This window comes from Canis lupus, chromosome 6 (genome assembly GCF_011100685.1).
Source record: "Canis lupus familiaris isolate Mischka breed German Shepherd chromosome 6, alternate assembly UU_Cfam_GSD_1.0, whole genome shotgun sequence".
Taxonomy (NCBI): domain Eukaryota; kingdom Metazoa; phylum Chordata; class Mammalia; order Carnivora; family Canidae; genus Canis; species Canis lupus.
The window spans coordinates 44071861-44092035 of record NC_049227.1 but is presented as its reverse complement, the minus strand read 5'-3'; the positions used below and the strand labels follow the sequence as shown (position 1 = coordinate 44092035).

The 20175-nt window shown below is 40.1% G+C and overlaps 1 protein-coding gene across 4 annotated transcripts in view; it reads right to left on the bottom strand.

Moving 5' to 3' along the window:
* VAV3 (vav guanine nucleotide exchange factor 3) overlaps positions 1–20175 on the bottom strand; it is a 352116-nt gene that overhangs the window by 319258 nt on the left and 12683 nt on the right. The window contains exon 1 of one of the 4 annotated variants that reach the window (XM_038541167.1): positions 19559–19659. The exons of the other annotated variants lie outside the window; for them this stretch is intronic. Within the exon in view, the coding sequence (XP_038397095.1) occupies positions 19559–19603 (45 nt within the window). The 5' untranslated portion in view covers positions 19604–19659. Of the gene's footprint in view, positions 1–19558; positions 19660–20175 lie in introns of those variants that run through there. 4 annotated transcript variants of the gene reach the window in all.

Genomic DNA, 20175 nt, shown 5'->3' with positions numbered 1-20175 from the left:
TATATACCTATACAAGTTATACTGTAATGAAATTACAAATTAGCATATTTTATATAGACATATTACATATTATATATTAGCCTAATTTTTGTTCTTCCATGATGGCCTAGAAGATAGTGATTTTCTATCTTTGATTGTGTCAAAGTGTCACTATCAACTTTGATTTTAAAAAATATTAAGAAAAAATGTTTATCATTCTTACTCTAGGACTTAATACCCATACCTACATAACAAATGAATATTTAAAAAGTCTAACCACATAAAGAATTTTGGCAATTACTAATGATATCCAATCAACGTGATAACCAATTTTACCTTCCAGTCAATATTATAACAAAAACTATTAACCTACAAATTTTTTTTAAAAAATGCTTTCTGATTTTCTGGGTGGCTAATAGGCCCCTTAATGGCATAAAAGCTGCCATGTCAGCAAAAAGGAAATACTCTCCTCCCTATCTCTCAACTTTTGCCAACTTCCCAGCAAATCACCAAAAATATCTGTGACATTTGAAGCTCTCATCATACACTAAAAATTTAAGAAGCTGTAAAAAAGCTACATATATAACTATATTCATTTCATTGACAGCAGCTATAAATAGAGCTTTCATACCTATTCAGAAAGTTGAGGCTATAGTGAAATTGCTTATCCTGTTTCTTTATAGATTCTAAGGTGGGGGTGGGGGGATGGGCTAGGACCTATCTTATAAATATCAAATAACATTGAAGAATGCAAAGAAATAAAGGAGAGTAACTGGAGAGACTGGCAAATGTGAGGCAGGATAATAATTCAGTATAGCTATGGAACAAAGCCATTCCAAATTCTATACCCAACAGAAATGTGTACATATGTCCACCAAAATACACATACAGGATGTTCAAAGCACCACGATAACAACAAAATCTGGAAAAAGTAGGAGTAAATTGTAATGAATTCATCAGATGAAAAAACAGCACTGCAAGAAACAATGTGGATAAACCTCAAAACAATATTGGGCAAAAGATGCCAGACACAAGAGTACATTATGTGTGGTTCCATTTATTTAAAGTTCAAAGTGACAAGAAACACTTATCTGTAAGGCTAAAGATCAAGATGGGAGTGCCTCTGCGGAATGGAAAGGGACAAAAGTGGAATTCTGGGGTGCTGGTAATAGTCTATGCTAATTACCTAAGGAAGTAAGTTTGTGACAATTCAGTGAGCTATATAGATTCACAGGTACAGAAAAGTATGCAAGTATTATACTTTAATAATTAAACATTGAGGTCAACACCCACATCCATAACAGCACTATTCACAATGGCCAAAAGGTAGAAACAATTCAGATGCCCACACCCTGTTTTCCTGTTTCAATGACCATGTCAACTGGTCTGTTTCCTCTACCTGCCATTATTTCATGTGCTGGTGACAACTTTAACTCATCATAACAGCTAACAAAAGGCATGCCAATTGTAGTACTAGACATGCCATCAAGTGCCAAAATGGATATTCAGGTGTAACTTCTGGGGAGTTCAAGGTGAATGACCCTGTAGAGCAGACAGGAGACGTAGAAGACGAGACTGATTTGCTGAGCTGTACGGCAGGCAGAGGTGCTGGCAGGAGTCCTCTCCTGGGAGCAAGGCAGGGAGGGAAACTTGCGTGGACAAAACCTTTAAAAAGTATGCAGAGCCCTATCAGATTTGAGGTGATTTAAAAGGAACAAAACTGCAACTATGAAGTAGGGTATGGGTAACCCAGCTCTGCAGGGACTACACCATGAAGCCCTTGTCAAGTATTCTACGTAGGGCTGAATAAAAAGGTCCCCAAGACACCCACATCCTAATTCTTAGAACCTGTGAATATAACTGTAAAGGGAAAAGATTCTGCAGACGAGATCAAAGGATCTTGTGATGGTCAGATCACCCTGGATTACCTGGGTGGGTCCTCAATGCAATCACAATTGTCCCTACAGAATGAGAGGCAGAGTGATATCTGAACACAGAAGAGGTGTGAAGACCAAGCGGAGACCAAAGTGACATGCTGTGAAAATGATGCTGAAGGTGGCCAGGAAATGGTCTCTGCTCTCAGGCCTCCAGAAGGAACTAGCCCTGCTAATAACACCTTGTCTTTAAGCCCAGTGAAATGGATTTTTGACTTCCAGACTCCAGAACTCTAAGGTAACTTGGGTTATTCAGAGCCACAAAGTTGGTAGTCATTTGTTAAAGCAGCAAAAGGAAACAAATTCCTACACTGGTGTTGAGGAACACATCCCCACACTGAATAGAATTTGCCTGTGTGGAAAAATTTATAAGAAAATAATAAAAAGTTTGAATATATCAATAACCTCTTACTATTTTGAGGTTTAGATGAAAATAGCTTTTTTCAGGATTGTTTAGTTTGGAGGAAGTGAGGGGGAGATGTTATTGGTTGTCTTGCTTATTTATAGTACTCCTATTTGAGAAGTTGCATTTTGTTGGTGGCAGCACGGTGGTGGTTTTTCACTAAAAAAGAACATCTCTGTCCAGAAATTACTTGTATTCCTCTGCCTTCATTGGCAAATGATATCTTGGCCCCACTGTTCTTTAAAATCTGCTCATTTCAAATTATAGAGACAAGTGTCCTCACTTCCAAGTTTAGAGATTAGTAAAAGGAGGGGGGGAAAGTTAAGGCTCTCCTTGTTTCTTGTAACTGCATTTGCAAATGTTTTAAAGTTTAATTGAAACAAAATTTGAATGTCAGTACCCGAAAAATACGGAGAAAAAAATAAAGAATACAATCTCTAGATAAAGCAATGTTCCTGCAATCATAAGTAAGAGCAATGTATATGTTCCATTTTCTTCATTGGCCTTCCTGAGAAGCTTGACTCAAAGTGATCAGTTTAAAATAGAAGAATAATTCTATTCTCAGGACTCAGGCAGTCTCAGGACTGCCTTGAGTGAAGAATGAATACAATCAATGTGATTCATATCAGCAAGAGAAAAACCAAGAACCATATGATCCTCTCATTAGATGCAGAGAAAGCATTTGACAAAATACAGCATCCATTCCCGATCAAAACTCTGAAGAGTGTAGGGATAGAGGGAACATTCCTCAACATCTTAAAAGCCATCTATGAAAAGCCCACAGCAAATATCATTCTCAATGGGGAAGCACTAGGAGCCTTTCCCCTAAGATCAGGAACAAGACAGGGATGTCCACTCTCACCACTGCTATTCAACATAGTACTGGAAGTCCTAGCCTCAGCAATCAGACAACAAAAAGACATAAAAGGCATTCAAATTGGCAAAGAAGAAATCAAATTCTCCCTCTTCGCCGATGACATGATACTCTACATAGAAAACCCAAGACTCCACCCCAAGATTGCTAGAACTCATATAGCAATTTGGCAGTGTGGCAGGATACAAAAATCAATGCCCAGAAGTCAGTGGCATTTCTATACACTAACAATGAGACTGAAGAAAGAGAAATTAAGGAGTCGATCCCATTTACAACTGCACCCAAAAGCATAAGATACCTAGAAATAAACCTAACTAAAGAGGTAAAGGATCTATACCCTAAAAACTATAGAACACTTCTGAAAGAAACTGAGGAAGACACAAAGAGATGGAAAAATATTCCATGCTCATGGATTGGCAGAATTAATATTGTGAAAATGTCAATGTTACCCAGGGCAATTTACATGCTTAAGGCAATCCCTATCAAAATACCATGGACTTTCTTCAGAGAGTTAGAACAAATTATTTTAAGATTTGTGTGGAATCAGAAAAGACCCCGAATAGCCAGGGGAATTTTAAAAAAGAAAACCATATCTGGGGGCATCACAATGCCAGATTTCAGGTTGTACTACAAAGCTGTGGTCATCAAGACAGTGTGGTACTGGCACAAAAACAGACACATAGATCAATGGAACAGAATAGAGAATCCAGAAATGGACCCTCAACTTTACGGCCAACTAATATTCGATAAAGGAGAAAAGACTAAAGACTATCCACTGGAAGAAAGACAGTCTCTCTTCAATAAATGGTGCTGGGAAAATTGGACATCCACATGCAGAAGAATGAAACTAGACCACTCTCTTGCACCATACACAAAGATAAACTCAAAATGGATGAAAGATCTAAATGTGAGACAAGATTCCATCAAAATCCTAGAGGAGAACACAGGCAACACCCTTTTTGAACTCGGCCACAGTAACTTCTTGCAAGATACATCCACGAAGGCAAAAGAAACAAAAGCAAAAATGAACTATTAGGACTTCATCAAGATAAGAAGCTTTTGCACAGCAAAGTTACAGTCAACAAAACTAGAAGACAACCTACAGAATGGGAGAAGATATTTGCAAATGACGTATCAGATAAAGGGCTAGTTTCCAAGATCTATAAAGAACTTCTTAAACTCAACACCAAAGAAACAAACAATCCAATCATGAAATGGGCGAAAGACATGAACAGAAATCTCACAAAGGAAGACATAGACGTGGCCAACACGCACATGAGAAAATGCTCTGCATCACTTGCCATCAGGGAAATACAAATCAAAACCACAATGAGATCCCACCTCACACCAGTGAGAATGGGGAAAATTAACAAGGCAGGAAACCACAAATGTTGGAGAGGATGCGGAGAAAAGGGAACCCTCTTACACTGTTGGTGGGAATGTGAACTGGTGCAGCCACTCTGGAAAACTGTGTAGAGGTTCCTCAAAGAGTTAAAAATAGACCTGCCCTACAACCCAGCAACTGCACTGCTGGGGATTTACCCCAAAGATGCAGATGCAATGAAACGCCGGGACACCTGCACCCCGATGTTTATAGCAGCGATGGCCACAATAGCCAAACTGTGGAAGGAGCCTCGGTGTCCATCGAAAGATGAATGGATAAAGAAGATGTGGTTTATGTATACAATGGAATATTCCTCAGCCATTAGAAATGACAAATACCCACCATTTGCTTCAACGTGGATGGAACTGGAGGGTATTATGCTGAGTAAAATAAGTAATCAGAGAAGGGCAAACATTGTATGTTCTCATTCATTTGGGGAATATAAATAATAGTGAAAGGGAATAGAAGGGAAGGGAGAAGAAATGGGTAGGAAATATCAGAAAGGGAGACAGAACATGAAGACTCCTAACTCTGGGAAACGAACTAGGGGTGATGGAAGGGGAGGAGGGCGGGGGGTAGGGGTGAATGGGTGATGGGCACTGAGGGGGGCACTTGATGGGATGAGCACTGGGTGTTATTCTGTATGTTGGCAAATTGAACACCAATAAAAAATAAATTTATTATTAAAAAAGAGAATGAATACAAAATGATTTTTGACATTATCCTTATGAATTTGCTTGAAAGTCTCTATTTCTTAATTCCAATTCAAGAAATTTAGCCTTATTCAACTAAATGTGGAAGAGCCTTATGTGCTTATCTTGGGACTATAATAGCTCTATGCTTTATTTAATTTTTAAAATACTGATATCCTTTTAAAAGTAGTAAGAACAGACTGTCTGAAGTTATTTTATGAAATGGCTAGATAGAAGTATCACAAAACTCCAGACTTTCCTGGATGTCCTACCTCTAGGATGAGAAAAAGATATACCTCCATTTAGCTTGAAATCATACATTCTTTAGCTGCTAAGAAAGAATCCTGAAAAACGTGGATCTGGACCACAACTGTTAGAACAGCAAAATGCTGTTCTTCCTCCTATAAAAAAACACAAAACTAAACAGATTCTGTGTGCATCTTTCACACATGGGATTATATTTTGAGGCATGTATGTAGAATTATCTGGCTGAGCCATCTTTCATATGTGAAATTATTTTTGAGCCATTACTACCGATCAGATCATTTCAGGCAAAGATGTGTCCCCAGGAGAAATAACTCCTAATTCAAGCATAGTTTTAACCAAAAACCATAGCTCAGTTAAAAACTGTACCAATTTTATACATCAAAGAAGTCTTAAGAAAATCTGTGTCCCTAAAACAAATTATGATGAAAACTTAACGACGTCAATTTTAATTACATGTTTTTAATATTTCCAAATATCACATTCAGAAAATTTCTGACTGAATACATACTCTCTGGGGGATATTTAGTAAGTCACTGGGTGGCTATTAAGAGAAAAGCATATGCTGAGCAAAATTTAGCTGTGCACCAAGGCAAATGAGAAAAAGCACTACAAGAAAGACATTCAAAACAGAAACAAAAATGAAAACTAACTACAAGGAGGAGCACCTGAGTGTCTCTGTCAGTTAAGCATCTGCCTTCCCCTCATCATGATCTCGGGCCCCTGAGATTGAGCCCCCGTGTCAGGGCTCCCAGCTCAACAGGGAGTCTACTTCTCTCTCCCTATGTCTCTCCTCTCATGCATTCCCTTTCAAATAAAATCTTAAAAAATAAACTACAAGAATATCTATAACTCTGAATAGACTATAGGAGGGCAAAAAATCTCCCAAGACAGTTTGTCTAAGAACCCATCACACACTAGTAAGAATTTCCTCTGTCACTTTCCTCCATACAATATATTCACTTCTCATGGATTAAACTAATTGATAAAGACAGGTTATGGTTAGCAAATATTTGCATCAGCCAATTTGCTATTGAGAATGTTGGTAGGACTATACTTCCAAAATAAATTCCTAAGTTTTCTCCTTAGGCAATAACAGCTGCACAACTCCAGCTCCCTACAGTTTTTAAAGTAATTAAGTCAAACATGATTTAATTCCATTCAATTCAATATATACTAAGCTCCTCCTAAGGAAAAAAAAAATAGAAAAACAGAATTTACACTTCAAGCAGCAACTAAAACACAGAATGATGAGGTTTATAAAAGGGACAAACCCATAACTCTACAGGAATCAAGAGGAGTACAGCAGCATCATCCACTGGGTAGAGACCACACACAGCACAGTCTCTCCTGTAAATCAGGGGCAGCAAAATAGTCTAGGAGAGGCAAAAGAGAGAAGAGTCTGACCAATACACAAAGTTGGTCCTCAGCCTGGAAATCAGGAATAAATTTCCTCATAACAACACAAGCAAGCATCTCACTCATGCATTCATTCATTCACTGCAATTACAGAAAGAAGAAACCATCAGTCTGCCCTGAAGAAGTTCACAGTCCAGCTACAGAGAGACAGGGTCGGTAGGGTGTGGGGGACCTGCTGTGTGACAAAGGAGGGATGCTCTGAGAGCATCCATTACACAGCAGCCATCAACCAAGGCCATCACTGGTGCTGAGTTCTGAAGAGCCATTCGTTGGGAGTTAACCAACGAATCTGGATGGGAAGGTGCTCCTGTTACAAGGAACAGCACACACAATGATAAGGAGATGAAAGAAGACAGAGCCTATTCAAGCCATAAGCTAATGGAAGAGAGGAAAGTGATGAAGCCAATAATGTGGACAGGGCTTTGATGAGTTGAATATGTTGGATTCTAGCCTGAGGATACTGAAATAATCCACTCAAGAAACACCAAAACAACAACAACAAGGTTTTAGGAAAAAATTCGTTCCATGTGGAGGCAGGAGCACCATGTGAAAATTGAAAAAAAAAAAAAAAAAAAAGGGCTCAGAACTATAGCAACAGCAGAGAAGGTAGTGACAGCAAGAAAGTAAAAGTATCCAAATGACTGGTGTTGCTAAATTGGAAGATGCAAATAAAGGAGAGTTTTGTTTTTTAAACATATGACAGATGAGGGCACATTTACACCCTTTTCAAGTAGAATCCTAGGATGGGAGGGTTGGTGAATTAGTGAAGGACATGATTAAAGTTCCTAGATTTAAAGAGTAACTTCTAAAATGTGAATTGCTAAAGTATTCTGAAAGTATACCACAAAAAAAAATAAAATAAAATAAAAACCTGGAAAATAACTTGAATAATCAACTAATGCCTTAATCCAACTTCCATTACAATCACTAACTAGAAAACCTCTAAGACTTAAATGTGAAAAAAACTCTACTTAATCAATGAAAAATTATCTATTTAATGTATGAGTAGGCTGCACATAGGATTAGAATTAGAATAGGATTAGATTAGACCTAAAAAAAAGTGAATCAGATTCCTGGCCTGATTTTTAGACTACAAACAAGAGTTCTAAATTCTAACACTAACAAATTTTTCTTACAGAATTTTTAAAAAGAGGACCATGTGAAAGTATCAATTAATAAAAAAATTTAAGAACAGGCCCCTCTAGAGAAGCAGCAATGACATTACACAAATCACTATCCTTTCATTAGCTTGACTTTGCAACTTGTGCTTTTAGTTGTTTCATTCATTTGAATAATTTTAAGGAAACCTTAGCTGGCCAAGTGAGTCACGAATGAGTCACAGCTCACCTCTGAAGTAGTCACAAGCCTGACTGTGACTTACTGGCACTAAGCCTGAATTTCAAGTTGGAAAAGAATGATGGGTGAAAGAAAGCCAAGGACTGCCAAGGATGCCAAAGAAATCACTGGGAAAATAAGGACGTCTTAAGAACAGACTCCCCTGCACTTCTTTTCCAGGTTGGAATTTATGGCTTACACGTCATCCATACCACAGAAAAGATAACCCACATCACACACCACTCCTTCCCCTGCTGATCTTGTGACTTCATATACAAGAACTAAAAAGGACACTGAGAATGCCTCCTTTAGACTGCCTTCTTCATGCTACCAATCAGATTTCCAAACACTGTGCACAATGGGAGGACCACAGTGGTTACTCAGATTGCCACACCTCACAAACAAATGGGTAAAGGCCAAGCAAGGGAGACAGAGTCTACACACAACCACCATCACCACCTTGGGGAGGAAAGGTCCATCATTCATACTATAACTGTGTTCTTAACACACATATAACCCACGCAAATAACAGTATTTGCGGATTTGAAAAACATATCACAAAATATGAGATTATTTACCCAAAAAAACACCACTGCCCTTGAGATGTTACTGATAGAGGCAGGAATGAAACCAGCACACGACTTACTGGATCCTTCCATGATAACTGGGGAAGGCATGCCCCCAGGCCTTTGCATGAGTGCAGCTAGTTACTGCAGCAGTTAGTTATAACCATCAGCACAAAGGTTTTTCTGCAAACCAAACTTCAAGACGGAAAAAACTGTCCCCTTCAGAAAGAGGCTTGTGGTTAGGACAGGGAAGGAACAGGAGAAAGAAAAGAGGAAGCAGGCATGGAGGGAAGAGCAATCCCTGTACTTCAAGTGGTGAGTTCCAGCCCGGGGATGCGCCCAGGCCAGAAATGGCTGCTCTTTTCTTCCATGTTTCCTGTTTAGATAAACCCAGAGCATTTGTGTATGATTATCTCATAGCACTGAGACCATGAGGTGCTCAAATATCTCAAATATCTCAGGCGTCCCATAGCAGGGAAGTAGCTTTGATGACCTCAAGAGTGCCCAACATATTGGGTATTCAATCAGAGAATCTACTCCCCTTGGGGCATCTGACACTGATTCAGCTTCATGTCCCTTCTTCCTTGATTTGCCCCCATTTCTGAAGAGCCAAAGTCACTGGCCCCACACATATCAAACTGAAAAGAAAAGTCAATCCTCAGGCCTTGGAGCAGCTACCCCAAGCAAAAGTGTTTCCAGAACTTGGCATAATCAAGACTCACTTACATGCTTCTAAAGACACTGGCAGAAACTCCAGGGCATCCGAAAAATGGGAGGGTCAACAAAAAAAGGCCACAACCTTTTGCCAGGATGCCCATAATTGTACCACTTGATAGATAAATGGATTTTAAAAATGTGGTGTGTATACAATGGATTAGCATTGAAAAAGGAAATGTTAAAACACGGATGGATTTTAAGGATACTATGCTAAGTGAAATCAGCCCGTCACAAAAGTACAAACATTGTACGATTCTACTTACATGAGGGACCCAGAATAGTCAAATTCAGAAAGGCAGAAAATAAATGGGAGTTGCCAAGGACTGGGGCAGGGGCCAGGGGTGTGGGGGGGCTTGTTGTGTAACGGGTACAGAGGAGTTTCAATTGGGGAAGAAGAAAAAGTTCTGAGGATGGATGGTGGTTATGGTTGCACAACAATGTGAAGGTCTTTAATGCCACAGAACTGTACAGTTAAAGGATTAAAATGGTAAGTTTGAGGTTATGTATCTTTTGCCACAATTTCAGTAAATAAATAAAAACCCTCAGCTTGGGTACACCTCCAAGCAGGTTAATTTTGGCCCTATGCGCTTGCACACTAGATGGACAATCCAATTATGCATAGTGTCTTCTCTCTCAAAGAGCGGCACTGAGGTTATCACTGCCTTCTTCCAAATTTATCACTTTGCAAGGGTAGCAGCCCCAGTCCCCTCAGGCCGTAACTACAGACTCTTTCTTTCCACACTTGCATATTCAAAACTTCTGATCTTCCAGTTCCCCTCTGAGGCCCATCTTCCTGGCACTCGGGTGCTGAACATGTACGGTGCCTGGTAAAGTCAACAGCACCTCCACAAGCTTTCATAATCAGGAGTGCTTAGTCTGGCGCCATAGCATATGTTGCAACCACCATTTCTGTGTGATTGCTGTGGGCTACGAGGACTATCTTCTAAGGAAGATTATCCTTTAGTCCTCACATTTGTTCTATCTGAACAAGTGATTCCAGATCTGTTCCCCATTCTTTCTAAAACCCATGCCCCTGGTGGCCTGTGAGGACCTACACTTTGCATGGACATCTCCAGACACAGAATCCCTGTATGCTTTTATGACCAGGTCCTCAGTACCTTACTTTTACCAGGAGTAGGACTTAACCCCTCACATTAAATTTTTCTGTGCCAATCCAATTTTCTTTTTAGAAAGACTCAGAGGGTCCTCTTCTCTTCGACCTTTGAATGATCATAGTTGCAGGGGGGAAATGAACAACTAGCTTCCCAAGTTAGATAACCCCAGGTAGGACATGACTCCCACTGGGCCACATCTAACCTAGAATGTGCCTCCTTTCCCAGGCCTTCCCTTGCAAGTCCAGCTGCATGAAGAACCTGGGCATGAGCTTTCAGGGTACAGGTGATACCTGTTTGTCTAATGACAGCAACTCGTCACCTTGAAATTCAGTAAACTCATCAGTATTCTATGCTTCTATCTCAGGGCTTTCCCTCTTAAATGCAAATTCTCTGTTACTGGTTGGTACTACTATCCCAGGGCCACCACCACAAGCCCAGTGGTACAGGAAAACACTTTATACTAAAAGAAGGTGCCTTCTCGAGGCACACGTTAACAATGGCCAGGCTCCACAGCGAAAAGAAAGTCCACTGCATTTCAATCTCTACTGGCAAAAATCCTTATGCAGTACACAGGATGCAAGTTTCCAAGCTGTTCCTACTTCAAATTCTAGCTGAATCTTTAAAGGGGCACTTTGCAATTTCCTGGATTTTTTTGTGAAAAACTTCCAGATCCTTTGCTGTATTTCTATAAGCCCTTTACCCTTTCTGAGTAGTACTACAAGAATGAATCTCCTTTTCCTTTCATATCTCACATATCTGAACCTTTCTCTTGGCTTAGTCTTTTCAGTCTGCCACTGCTCTTTTCAGAAGACCAATATTTCTCCAAACCACTCTAGTTCCGTCTTGATTTCCTTTAAAAAAAATTTTTTTTTTAACAACAAAAACAACACCTGGGGGCACCTGGGTGGCTGGCTCAATGGGTTAAGTGTCTGCCTTCAGCTCAGGTCCTGATCTCAAGGGAGCTAGCTGTATGAAGCCCTTCATGGGGCCTCCCTGCTCAGCAGGAAGCCTACTTCTCCCTCTCCCTCTGCCTCTGCCTCCAGCCGCTCCCCTGGCTCAGGCTCCAACTCACTTTCTCAAATAAATAAAATCCAAAAAGAAAAAAAATTAAAAATTAAAAAAAAAAAAAAAAAACCTGATCTCTAGAATCTGAGCATTTGCAGACACAGGCCTTAAAATCATCTTCTTCATGTTTGGGTTCACATTTCACAGACTCATTTGTCTATCTAAACCCAAGAACTTCTTAAATAAAGAGGCTCTCATTCCTTTTTTATTTTTTCATAATAAAATCTACCACTCTTCTATACATGAAGCCACAGTTCTAGGATGGCCTGAACTTAGAGAAATCAACAGATCCAGAGCAAATATAACTCCTGTTTCAGTGCAGAGGAGCTTCTGATGGGAGTATTAAAGTAATGCTTCTATGCCCTGAGGCAGTAAGTAGCTCTGTTCCTTCATCTGCTTGACTTTGAGACAGTCTCTCTGCAGAGAGGGTGCTTTCTTGGTCTGCGTATGATTGGTGGTCTATAAAGATCTTAGATAAACTACACAATTACATAAGATTCATCCCTCCAGGGCCTTCCTTTGGCCTGGAATAAAATTAACTGAATGTGGTAAAGCCAATTTATCACTTCCTACCTTGTCCTCATTTACACAATTTAAAGGAGGAACCTCACACAACAGCATTCTTGAAACATGGTCACTTTTGCAGTACAAAGTTCTGGCCAGGAATTTTGGCTAAAATACACAAAAGCAGAAAATGCTAGTCTACCCCAAATGACTAAAAAGATCAACACCTTCCTCAGCCTCACCTAAAGCACCAATCCAAGCAGAACCCACAAAATACAAAGTTTAAGTGCCTCAGGCCACCCACAAAACCCAGCTAGGATCAGTGCACCCTGCACTTGCTAAGGCCTGAGTGCCCATCACAAACAACTGTGCCCTGGTTAATCCACCTGCCTATGGACTAGACCACAATAAGCTTCCTGGTCCCTAAGGGTCAAAGTAGTAAATGCTCTTCTTCCTACTGAGTGAGAAACCCAATGAGCAACAGATACAGAAATCAGATGAAGACGTGAACTTTTCATTGAAAAACACCAATATATACCGGAAAATGTGGCTTACAGATGACAACTCTCCTTTGTTCCCCTCCACATTTCCGTTTCCTGCCCCATCTCCTGTAGTGGGGTTGGAGTTGGGGGGGGGATTGTAGGCCTCCCCCTTGAAGGCAGAATCTGCTCTGCTTAACCTACCTAAGTTGGTAGGTTAAGCAGAGAATCCACCAGACAACAACCACACTCTCTGCAAGTAAGTAGGGGCTCAGAGAAAACACCCAGAAGAAGCTGAGTCATATACCCAGGTATTACTCTAATCCTTCAACAAAAGTTCGTCCATAGGGAAACATGAAGTATGAGGAAAGAGTTTGTCCTCCAAAATGTATTGCTCTTATAATGTCAGCTCATTAGATCTTCAGTGCCTAATAAGAGCTTTGAATACAGCAGGAGTTCAACAACTGTTTGGATAGTGAGTGGAAAAAATGAACTCACCTCGAATGAATAAAACACAGTTTTGAACTTGCGGAGGCTAACAATGTAATACAAAATAGGTTACATGTCTGGGAAATGCAAACCAAAATGGCTGGAGTTCTCAAGTGCCAGGAAACGTATTGGGCATAATCTAATCTTTTAGGAATGCTCATCTTCATCATTAAGTACTACTGCAATTTGGGTTACGAGGATTCTCTGCCCAGCCTTCTGGATGGTTCAGGTAATGTTATTATAGGTCTTGGATGAAGGGTGTTGGCAAAGATGAAAGACTACTTGATGCTAAACTATGCTTGCTGTAAGTATTTGCCCTCTTCTCTTCAGACTTGCCCTCATTAATATAGAAGATTATATAAGAAAAAAGTAGGCAAGATCTTACAAAAAAAAAAAAAGAGAGAGAGAGACAGGATCTAAATTATAAAACATTTAGGTTTTTAAAAAATCCTTGGAAAACACTTTGATTTTGATATTTAATTTCAAAGTAATTTGAAGTCACAAAGGCTTTTAACAAACTATACCTAAAATTCTTTCCTATGTTAATTGCTAATAAGTTATTCTGTACCTATTATTAAGTTACTATTATATTTATTTATACATTCCCAAAAATTTATTGAGCACTATGTGCTGGGCATTGTGCCCATCCCCAGGAATTCAGCAGTGGATAAATCTATGTGGTCTCTGCCATCATGAGACTTAGGTGTAGCATGAATATCAATTTCTGAAACAAATACCTCTAAGGATGCTAAGCCATAATAAATGGAGAATTTGAAAACCAAGAAACAGGCAAAACAGCAAGTTCCAAGTCTAGAGGGAAAAGATAGGGTGACAAATTCTGGGAATAGAAAAATATCCAACATGGCTGCAGCAGAATGAGCAAGAGAGAAGAGCTTTGAAGCTGGAGAGGACAGTAAGGTCAGATCTCAAAGGGCCTTCTTTACCCTCAGAGATAAGGAAGCACTCTAAAAGTTACAAAAAGTTCACATGATGGGAATGGGTGTGTGTATGTTAAGATTACTGAAAACGCAATTGGGAGAATGCAGTGGCAAAAAAGTAGAATATACACAATTAGGAGGCAGTGGGCCAAGTGATGGAGGTTGGGGAGCACAGATGGATTCAAGAAAGACAGTGAAGGCTGAGCAGTAAATACTTGGCACCAACTAAGTACTTGGCAGACACTGTGAGGTGGCTACTTACATCCCAATTTACAGATGAGAAAACAGATTTAATGAGGTTAATTTGCTCAAAGTCATTCAGCAAATAAATAAGAATCAAACCTAAATGATACCAAAGTCTTTGTATTTGACCAAAACTTTAGAAATTTGCTCTTATGACAATTAGAAATACTTTTCTGCAAACCATCGGCCAGCATATTAACAAGAGCTGCAAAATGTTTATGACCTTTGACCTAGAAGATTCACTTTGAAAATAAAGTTGAAAGCCATAACCCAAAGATGGGGAATAATACATACAAGGACATTTACTGTCAAGCTATCTATAAAAGAACTGGAAGTAATCCAAGTGACTCTATAAACAGGGAGCATATCAAGGGGACTATTCATTATTTTCACAGCTGCATACTATTCCATTATCATTGCCAACATGATCCTGAGAAAATTACTGAATCTTTCCTAAAATTCAGCTATAATAATTATGCTTAGTGAATCTCTCAACTCTCTATGGAAACAAGCATTACTAATACTAACCATAATCATATTTAGTGAAAGGACTTATTGCCACTTGCTGATTAAGAGTTCACAATGTACAAACCTGAGAGGCAGGAACTCATCATACTTTATGTCGTCCAATCCTCATGAGAACCTAAAGTATAGACAGTGTTATTCTCTGGAGGCCACTAAGGTAACAGAGAGAAGTGAAAGAGTCTGCCCTAGATCATACAGCTTATTAGTAGTACACCCTAAATTTTAACTGTAAAGCCCACGTTCTTTTCAGTATGCAAAGCCAACCCCTGGTTATCAAGGAGAAAATGAAGGTTCAGAGAAACTGAGCTAACAGAGCCTCAGAGATCACAAAGCTAATTAGTGATATAGCCACGATTTGAATGCAAATCTCCCGATTCCTGGTAGATTGTTTTCTCTTTTACTATATCACAGTTGTCAACAGGTAAATATAACTATGGAAACTAAATCACTTTTAAAGTCATAATAGTCAGGGCACCTGGGTGACTTAGTGGTTAAGCATCTGCCTTCAGCTCAGGGCGTGATCCCTGGGTCCTGGGATCGAGTCCGACGCTGGGCTCTCCACAGGGAGCCTGCTTCTCCCTCTGCCTGTGTCTCTGTCTGTCTGATGAATCAATAAAAATAAAATCTTTTTTTTAAATAAATTTTTATTTATGATAGTCACACAGAGAGCGAGAGAGAGAGAGGCAGAGACACAGGCAGAGGGAGAAGCAGGCTCCATGCACCAGGAGCCCGACGTGGGATTCGATCCCGGGTCTCCAGGATCGCACCCTGGGCCAAAGGCAGGCACCAAACCGCTGCGCCACCCAGGGATCCCAAAAATAAAATCTTTAAAAAGAATAAAGTCATCATATTCTAAGGCCTTTAGATTCTATTACCCTAAATAAAACATCAGCAGAAAGAATACAACAGAAGAGAAAATTTGCCAAAACAGAATGTTATCATTCCCAAAGGACTGTGGGAAAAGCCCTATACCATGGAAAGATTAGATGAGGCGGGAGAAGGAAAGGGTCCCAAATTATCACGAAGTACCTACCATATGCCCGGGGCTATGCTAGACATTTAGCCTGAGTTCACTTGCTCTCCACAACACTATGCAGGAAGAACTATCCCTATTTCACAAGCAAGGAAACTAAGATGCTGAGAGACTAAGGGATTTGCCTGCAGTTGCTCATCTAGTGGGATGGGATTTGAACACAGGCCTGTCTGATGCTAAAGTCCATGTTCTTTCAATATACCATGCTGCCTGTTGTTACAAGAAAACTGGCAAGGTATGAATTGTATATACATTCATACATATACATATATACATACATCACACACGCACATATGTATGTATTTTGCATCCTGTGATTAAGATGAGGGACACAAAATCTGGCATTCTTCTATTCTTTAAGAATACAGTATAATACATATATAAAATATGTGTTTATCAACAGTTATTAGCAGGGCTTCTGATTAACAGCAGGCTATTAGTGGTTAAGTTTTTGGGAAGTCACAAATCGTACACAGATTTTCAAATGCACAGCAAGTCAGTATACCTAAGCCCCATGTTGTTAAGAGTCAACTGTAATCATTTTTTCAATGTTTTGTCCATTGTCCCCAGACTTTGAGCTTCAAATTCTGACACTTTGTATCCTATTCCCACAGATTCCCTGATACTACTGTATCCAAGGGATGGATGGATAGAGCCAAGGTAGACAGGAAAGGATGGAGAGTTGAAGGCAAGAGAGCAAGGCCTCTATAAGAAGTACTTCACAGGAAAAATTCTGAACTCCATCGTTTTCCAATTTTCCCTAAAAATTTTTTTAAAGATTTTATTTATTCATGAGAGAGCGAGAGAGAGAGAGAGAGGCAGAGACACAGGCAGAGGGAGAAGCAGGCTCCACACAGGGAGCCCGACATGGGACTCGATCCTGGATCTCCAGGATCATGCCCTGGGCTGAAGGAGGCGCTAAACCGTGGAGCCACCTGGGCTGCCCAATTTTCCCCAAATTTTAAGGACTAATAGGATTTAACTTCTCTTGAGGACTTGAGTCTTAAGTATTCTGTTGTGAGAAAAGTAATGTACGCTTACTCAGGAAACCAAGTAACCTTGGGCAAATCACTGCATGTATCAGAGAGCTCAGGCTGCCCACTTTTAAAACCAAGGAGCTGAGCTACAGTTACCTCTAAGGACTTTTCCAGCTCCATAACTGTATGACTCTTTGAACGATACAATCAGTAGCTATACTGGTCCATTTAAACAGGACCTATTCTTCCCCAGAGCGTAGTGTAGTATGTTGATTAGTTCGGCAGCATTCTCCATAATTCAAGATTAATTTTTTTTTGAGTTTTTGAGTCCATGGTTTAATAGGGTTGTTTAACTATTGTCAATTTCACTTCCAGCTGTCCCTCTTTCTCATCTTAACTTGCAATTTGTCATCTCCCTGGATTTAAAAAATAGGCTTAAGGGAAAGGATTGGCACATTTACTGAGTACCTACTAAGTGCCAAATATCAAATATGCATTACTGCAATTAATTTCATCCCTTCAACATTACATATAGGTATTTTATAAATGTGGAAACCCAAGAGCAGAATGCCCAAGGTACCCAAGATTATTAAGTGCCATAGCGAGGATCCAAAGCCAGGTTAATATATTCAAGGCCCAGGTGCTTTCAACTACACAATGCTGCCTCATGAGTTTATGGGAAAAGTCCTTAAGTCAGAATCTAAGAACTCTCTAATGGTTAGTGTAAAAGAAGTTTAGCTTATTGCATTTACATGGAATATAGAAAATTATTTTCTCTCTTCTATAAAGAGATGATGCTATTATTAAATGTATTTTTTCATTTAGCTTTATTTTATATAAAGCCCAGCAAGGCTTTAGGTAATTCCCAAAAAGGTAAGCTTACCGAATAGCTTAGGGCTAGCTAGATAGGTGAGAAATTAATTTATATGCATCACTGAAAACTGGTGAACCATTTATTAAACATGGAAAAAATTACATCCTTTACCAAGTTTCTAATTACTCTTCTCTTTGCTAAGGTCATTAAATCAGACTGAGATCTGATCAGGTCTCAATCAGAAAGACTGAGAATTCAATAAGGATTTAACTATCAGAGCCACCACATAAACCCTCCTAAGAGTCCAACTTCACATTTTAGAACTTACAGAAATGAAACTGATGTTAACGGCAATTATGACACATTCTCTCCTTAAATGGGGTCTCTGGAAGCACCCAGATCTTTCATGTGAGCGCTCATTCTGAACTCCAAAGATTCCCTGCTTCCTCCTCATGAGGATAAATGCGACATTCTACTGAATCCCCAAGTACAGTTTATGGGAAAACACAAGGCTCTATTTTCAAGTACTCTCATCATAAATAATATCAAGCACTTCTTGTGTGGCTGACTGTGGCCTAAGCTTACTAACTTTCTTTAGCCAACAAATGCTCTCTCATATTTGAAGGTCAAATGCCAGGGAATTTAATAACTTTCTGCTAAATCTACATTTTGGAGTATCAGTGTGACAGAACTATCCTTTCTCTGTCAAGCACTGCACACACGATTAAGGAAAGTTGTCTTACCTGAATGATAACATTACCCACACCCGCCGCCCTCCACCCCCCAAAAAAAGCTTGTAAAAAACAGATGCTCCAAGCTGGCTGCAAAAGGGGCAGGCAGCCTGTTGCCACAGGGAACTGAAAAGGGGGACTTTCTGGTTTCTGGTTCACTGGTGGACGTTCACTCAAGCACACCCCTGGGCTCTGGAGGCCACAAACCAAAAAGAATACCTCTAGTGTATAGTGTCCAACTTCTCAGAATCAAAGTTTTCATAACACTTGGTTCTCTCTGGGCTTCTAATTTATTAAATATTCTCTTCAAGACCCAAAGCTCTCCAAGAAAGCAACAAAAACATGTGCATATTGATGCACACCTTGTAAAGTCTGGGACAGTTGCTATTTCTAGAAACAGTAACAGTGGTCACCACCATGGAGGGTAGATGGGACAGATTAAGGGCAAGACTGAGGAGGATGGGGTAGTAATGATAAAATCTAAGTGAACTTGCAAGGACGGCAGCAAAGCTGGGGACTCTGTCTGGGATTTACAGAGCTGGAGTCTGACTCGGGGAATAAGATGCCAAGAGGGTGACAGGAGGCACTGCAAAGAGGTGATGAACACAGTGGCCAGCTAAAGTGAAGCTGGGCAGTAAAAGCAGGCTGGTGAGTGAGCTTCTCCAACAGCTCTCTTCAGCTCAGAAGCAAGAGTGGGAAAGCCTGTGGAGGATGGTACTGTAGGGCAGGGGTGGCCGGCCCATCCAATGTCACAGCAGGTGAAGGAACTGGGGATGAATGTAGAAAATCTGACCACATATCCGAGCAGGACTCAGGAGTATGCAGCCAAGAACAAACAGACCAAGGAAAGGAGAAGTATCAGTCAACAAGTAGCACAAGGAAGACCATGAATGGTTAGGTAGGTGGGAGGGAGTGAGAGGTGGCAAGTCAGGAGGTTAGAGGCAGAAAGAGAACAGGCCTTAGACACTGTTACGTTACATCCCCGTTATGTAGTCTGACTCTCTATATGGTCTCTGCTCCCACAATGGTTAATATCCTCAAAAGAATAGTCCATCATCGGATATCACAGGCCACTCACCAAAGTCATGTAACTTAACATCTTCGTGCCAAATGCCATGGCCATATTCCAATATTAATGTCAGGGAGAGTATTTCATCACTGCTCAGAATAACTGTCCTGTTGGGGACATCACTGAGATCTGAATGTCTTTGCACATTCTTCATCTCACACACACTCTCTCTCCCCACCCAGTTTCTTTCTCAAGCCTTCTTCCTCTCCTGTAACCACTCATGCCTCTATCCTCTTCCTGGTGTCATCTCGCTCACCCAGCTATGTGCACTTTTGCACCTGCCTCGTAGCATCCAATGACTTACTTCCGTTCTGCATTTTGCAAAAAAAAAAAAAAAAAACCTGACTCGGGCTAAATCTGCTTTCTTCCTGCCCCATAAATGCAGAAAGTTCCTATAATTTATCTTTAGGACTCCAGTGCCCTGCACATAGAAGATTCTAGACAGATATCTATGGAAAGGACAGAAATACCTTGACCCATGCACATGTCATACACTGCAAGTCAGCAAAATTACCAATGCATCCAAAAATGCATTACCCGGGACCAAGCATTTGCCATGCTCATTCACTCTAACTGTAGTCTCCCTCCCCATCCTCTGGTTTTATAAAAGCATTTCTGAAGCAAAA